At 38.8% G+C, this 6,199-nt stretch overlaps 1 protein-coding gene across 1 annotated transcript in view; it reads right to left on the bottom strand.

The window, feature by feature from the left end:
• The window catches only part of LOC107697703 (transcription cofactor vestigial-like protein 2), a 9,447-nt gene extending 3,755 nt beyond the window's left edge, over positions 1–5,692 (bottom strand). Inside the window, exons 1-2 of the mRNA XM_016498503.1 lie at positions 5,383–5,692; positions 4,021–4,348 (exon numbers count right to left, since the gene is read on the bottom strand). Of these exons, the coding sequence (XP_016353989.1) occupies positions 4,021–4,348; positions 5,383–5,469 (415 nt within the window). The 5' untranslated portion in view covers positions 5,470–5,692. The remainder of the gene's footprint in view (positions 1–4,020; positions 4,349–5,382) is intronic.
• Between the last annotated feature and the right edge of the window lie 507 nt (positions 5,693–6,199).

Here is a 6,199-nt window from a genome sequence, read left to right as displayed (position 1 = left end):
AGGAAGACTGTTCCAGAGCCTAGGTCCAACAATGGCAAATGCACGATCCCCTCTTGACTTCAGTCGTGTTCGAGGCTGAGCTAGAGAGTAATTGTTTGCGGACCGCAGACACCTGACTGATGTGTTCAGATTTAAAAGTTCAGACAGGTACGAGGGTGCAAGACCATTAAGGGATTTAAAGACAAACATCAATATTTTAAAATCGACTCTATGACGAACCGGCAACCAATTTAGAGCCATTAAAATAGGAGTAATATGTTGGCGTTTGCGGACTCCCGTTAGAAATCTGGCTGCAGCGTTTTGCACCATTTGAAGCCTTGTAATAGAGGACTGGGACATTCCAGCATATAAAGAATTACAGTAGTCCAATCGAGATAAAACGAAAGCATGTGTGACTCTTTCAAGATCTTTGGGGGACAGAAACGGCTTTAATCTAGACAGAAGTTTCAGAGCCTGACTTAACTACTGTGTTTATGTGTTGATAAAAACTTAAAGTAGGAGTCCAGAGTTATTCCCAGACTTTTCACAGTTGGTTTGATATAAGAGTGCAGATTTCCAACATTAACAATGTTTTTTTCTTTCCCCACAGAGGGCCCAAACACAATTGCTTCAGTTTTACTCGCATTAAGGTGTAGAAAATTTGAGGACATCCAGGATCTTATGTCATTTAGACAGGCAAGCAAGGTTTCTAAGCCTTTCTTGTCAGTGTGCTTAAAAGGCAGATACATTTGAGTGTCATCTGCATACAAGTGAAAAGATACTCCATGCCTTCTAAGAATAGAACCTAGAGGTAACATATATAATGAAAACAGAGTTGGGGACAAAATGGATCCTTGAGGAACACCACAGGTATATGGTTTAAAACGTATGATTTCAGCATGATAGACATGATAATCAAAACCAAACAGATGTTTTTTGGCAGAGTATCTGAGGTATGAGCTGTAAAGGCACAGGCCTTTTCTGGAAAAGGGGGTGGGGAGCAGTAGATACATGCACGAAAACAGTGTGTTTCTGCTTCCACTCAAAATAGGCATTTTCAAAATGATATAATAAATTATCAGTGGGGTATTTTGAGCTGAAATTTCGCAGACACATTCTGGGGACACCTGAGACTTATATTAGATCTTGTAAAAAGGGGCATAATAGGTCTCCTTTAAGAATTATTTAAGCATCTGTTCAGGTTTGTCTCACACAACAAAATCTCAGTTACACAGTATTGCCATTGCTCTGTTTCACGAACGAAAATTGTTCCAAACAAAGCCACAGCTGAACCTTTGCAAGGAACACAGAGTGGTGTTTCGTTCAGGTTGAGCGAACAATTCAATGATTCATTCATTACAAAGACAGTCACTTGTTTTGTTCCTAAATGAATCAGCCACTTTGAACAAACTGGTTGAATGAATGATTCAATTATTCACTAATTAAGACAGGGATTTGCTGCCAACTACTGGTGGAATTTGTTTCATGTTTAAAAGTATAGGCAATCCATAATTTTTTTCTTCATTTTTTCATTAATCATTTAATATTTCTTTTGTTGTTGTTTTGGGGTTTTTTTTTTTGTTTGTTTTTTACAAATAAAAACACCAAAATCAATACAATACAATCAAAAATATCAATACTTTTTCTGTTTAGTAATGTCCTTATAAAGGTTGAAAAAATGCACCAGAAATCAATATATCGGCCCTTAATGAAAAGTTTATTTCCGTCACCGCTACTGTTGCTATGGTGACCTCCTCAGGAGAATATGACCCCTGTTCATGAGCATCTCTCTTCTGTGTGCTCTGACTAACTTGTAATCTCAAGTTTGTGGTTACTGAAATGTTGTCTGAACACTGTTGAAACATTGAAACTTCCTTTGGAGTGTTCAAGCTTTAATTAGAGGGGTCCGACCCCCTCAAACGCCCCTATAATATGCACGCTGGTGTCGGTTAGTTATCATATTATTAGAGGTCCAGCTGAGATGGCATTACTCTGTGTCTCATTTGTCCACATATAAGGCAGTTGCACCTTGGACTTTCAGGTCAGGCTTGTCACATGATTTTCAGCCCTATGCCCTCAGATGTCTTTCTGGTTGAATCATGTGGTGTTCCATTTGCTTCTAAAGAGCTTAGCACACATCACAGAAATACACACGGCCACATGAGAGATGAGAGATGGAAAGAGAGAGAGGGAGAGCTAGAAAGGAGTAAGAAAACCCATCAAAGAAATACAAAAGATGAAGAGGTCAAGATATTGACAAGCAACAAAAGAGCAGAAGAAAGACAAGAAAAAGGCGCAGACTTCTGTCTGCCGTAAAGGTCTATATAAGGCACGAAGTTAAACCTGGAGGTGGTCTTCTCCTTCTTCTGCCCCCAGCACCTCCACAGACCTGCAGACCCCTGTCTCTGCTCGTACCCCCACCTGTTGTTTTTACTAACCCTCTCGCCCCCCGTAACCCCTCACAGAATGCGGAGGGAGGGGTGAAGTATGTTTTTAGCCGTTACTTTTATATTTAGAATTCCTCTGAAAAAAGACACCGGTGATGTAGTCGTGATCAGAGGAGGGGTGGGCGAGCTCCCCATACATCTGACGCACTGTATTGTGAGCCGTTTGAACGCAATATGAGCTCGAGCCACTGCGCTTACCGCCATGTATAAACATAGTATCTGTTGGGAGGCAGGCAGCGTCTGAGAGGCCAGATGAAGATGTCATGGGGAGGGAGGGAATATACCAAAGGTTCATTAAGGTAAACACACACAAATTAAGCACCATCTTGCATAGCAGACACTTGTGCGAGTTGGTAATCAACAGATTACTCACGCTATCTCAGCTGGCGGCACAAAAGGGACAGAAAGTGAAAGACATTTGTGACCATTTGTGACTGTGCAACTGTGGTAAATTTTTAGTTCGCTCCTGTCCTTAAAGGGATAGTTCAAACAAAAGTGAAATTTTGGTAATCATTTATTCACCTTCATGATGTTGTGAACTCATATGATTTTCTTTCTACTGCAGAACACAAAAGAAAATATTTTAAAGACTGTTTCAGCTTTTGTAGCTTGAAACTTATGAACCTCTTTGACTTTCACTGTAAAAAGTGATAACCTGCAATTGTTACCTTAAAGTAGGGCTGTGCAAAAAAATCGAATGCGATTTTCATGCGCATCTCGTCAGTAAAGCCGCTTCTGTGATTAGTAGTTAATCTCCAGCACGTACGTTCAGATGGAGCGGCATTTACTACACAGAGCCGTAGTTCACTGACAAGCTAGGCAAAATCGCATTCAAAATCGCAGGCGATTCATTGCCGATTATAAGTAATAAATAACAAATAAGTGTTGTTGGTATAAATTGATGTATATAGGTTGGTTTAGTGATGTTAAAATATTTTTGACTTCAATAAAATCAGTTAATTTAGATGTTACGATTATTTGTGTATGTATACAAACACCTGAAACATTCCTCAAAATGTCTTCTTTTGCATTCCTCAAAATATTAATTCTAAAAGGTGTTTTTCGTATTGATTCAATAGAAGAACCATTTTGAGTTCCCCAAATAACTTACTTAAAAAAAAGACACACAGTTAGGAAAAGTTCTTTTACAAAAAACTTTTTTCTTAGTGTAAAGAATATTTTAATAATCTGAACATTTTGTGCAATGGTAAGGTGGATAATAAAAGTTCTTCATGGAACCAATGATGCCAATAAAGAACCTTTATTTTTACGTGTGCAGAAGAAAGTAAGCCACACCGGTTTGGAATGACTTGAGGATATTATGACATGACTAAATAATTACATAATTTTCATTTTTGGGTGAATTGTAAAATTTATCATTCTTTCATTTCTCACTGACTTTGTACTAATAAGCACCTTCATTCTGTTACATTAAATTCAAATCGATTTGATTCAGTTCAGTGCATTTTATTTGAATACAACTGAGCTGAGTGCACTTAGCTGAGATTTGTGTATACAAATGATTTGCAGTAATTTTAAATTCCCTTGCATCTGTCTTCATTCAAACTAATGGGTGCTTTTGCCGCACTCTCACCTGTGCTGGGATCACTGTGCCTCTTTTTGCCCTCTGCCTCCATGTAGGTGCTGAGAGCTCTGGAGAAGTGTTCGTCCACCACGCTGCTAATGTCCCCTTGGTAGTAGGTAAAGAGGACACATCGTGAGCTCAGGTATTCTGCCTCCCTGACCTCTTTGCCCTTCGTAACCTCCTCTGCTTGTCCGGCCGAAGGATACGGTGATGGGGACAGACCCCCTGAGCTGGAGCTTCCAGCAGAAACCAGGACACCCTCCGAGCAGCACGGGGTCCCCACGCTGTCCATCAGATCCCTACAGCGAGACGAGGGGCTTCTCAGACCAAGAGGTGCCTAAGAAAAAGAAGTAGCTGAGAGACATTGCGACACAATCTGTTTGTGTGTGTGTGTCTGACTGTGTCAGTGTTTATGTATGCTTGTGTGTGTGTGCAATTATGAATGTATATAGGCGTGTATGATAGTTGCGATCATATATAAAATATATATATGACCAGATAAGACCAGGGCTAGTTGTCATATTCTCTGTAATTATCTGTGGTGTGTAAAATTAAAAAAAAAACAGTTACACCAATGCTTGTTTTCTCAGTGGCTTTTTTTTTTTGTTTGTTTCAAACATCTTAGTCTAAACTCTCTTAAATTATAATTATTTTTGTGAATTTTTCAAAATCTTCAAAATTAGAATATCACTGTTTTTCTTCAAAATATTTGGTTTGAAAAAAAACGTAAATACATACTTGTATACATTCAGAGTAAAGTCAACTATATAATGATTTTAACTATATCATTTTTTATAAGTTTTAATTGAAAGACTGAACAGTGTTCTCAGGACAGTCAGATCAAGACAATTTACCACCTGTGTTGTGAATGTTATTTCATATATATTTATGCAATTTATCAGTCACAATATTTGTTGACCACACTTGTTTGATATTATAGTACATTACCTTCGACATGTTTGCTATTTCATTAAAAAGAAAATTTGTTGTTGTTTCCTATTTTTTACTGTTTAAATGTAGCTGAAAAGTCCATGTAAACTGTTCAATGTCAGGTTCCACTTAGGCAACATACACCATGTAATGTGACAACATGCCCCACGCATGAACTGCGTCTTTTTTTAACTGTATTTCTGTGCAATAATGGAAATGTTCGACTGCTTTAGATGGCCGAGAATTAAAGATTTGTGCTGAAATGTGATATTCACTGGAATGTGACAACGTGCCCCGCTCTAACATAGGCTACCTCACACACAGAGCAAACAAACACAATCGTGATATAAACATTCAAAAGTGTAAAAATGCACACTTGCGTTTAATTATAGTTTAAGTATGCATTTCCCATAGCTATGCATTGCGCGGAAACCTGCTTACCGGTAAAGTGCTGATGAACGCTGAAGCTTTGTGCGCGTACGGTGCGTAATGACCATAAGCCGGGTACATAACATCCAGACAACTCATGATAACCCGCTCGCTCCTCTCGGCTCGCAGGCAGCGGAACTGTCGCGCTCTGTTTCATGTGCAGAAGCAGAGAAACGGGTAAGAAAAGTCAAGTAGGACAGTGCAACATCTCGGTGCCGGTAAGCAGAGCGCGCGGTGACTGATCGGTGGTCCACGGTGACGCACACCTGACAGCTGCGCTCGCGGGACTGTGGTTTGGTTTATACCACAGAATGCGCCCAAGACAGAGCTTTACATGTCGACCCCTCCCACCCCACACCAAGACCCCCGACCACCCTCGAAAATGTAACTGCGTGATCCACACAATGCAGAGCAGTGCATAGAGTTTGGGCTACTGGTTTGATTGACAGACCACATACATCTATCATGACTGCTGCCTAAAGCAATTAGGTGATGGAATTGTAAACCACCTTTTTGGAATAAATATATGCAATATAAATACTTTGCATAAATACTTAGCACAACTTTAAGGCATGGCTGGTTGTAACTCTAAATCAGTTTACATTTTAAGTATTTTATATATAGTATTTCATATCAATAATAGAGCTATAATATAATATTATTTATATATTTAAAATATACTTAATTTAAACATTTATATTAATCATAAGTTCCAAAATTTCCAAAAGGCTAAAAGAAAAAAAAAATTGAAAAAGAATTTAAAAATTTGATACATCATGTAGTAAACTACAGTTAACTTTCTGTGCTGAAGAACATTGGCTGATTCTCA

The sequence above is a fragment of the Sinocyclocheilus anshuiensis genome, unplaced genomic scaffold (assembly GCF_001515605.1).
Source record: "Sinocyclocheilus anshuiensis isolate Anshui unplaced genomic scaffold, SAMN03320099.WGS_v1.1 scaffold446, whole genome shotgun sequence".
Lineage (NCBI taxonomy): Eukaryota > Metazoa > Chordata > Actinopteri > Cypriniformes > Cyprinidae > Sinocyclocheilus > Sinocyclocheilus anshuiensis.
This window is presented reverse-complemented; position numbering and strand designations above follow the sequence as displayed.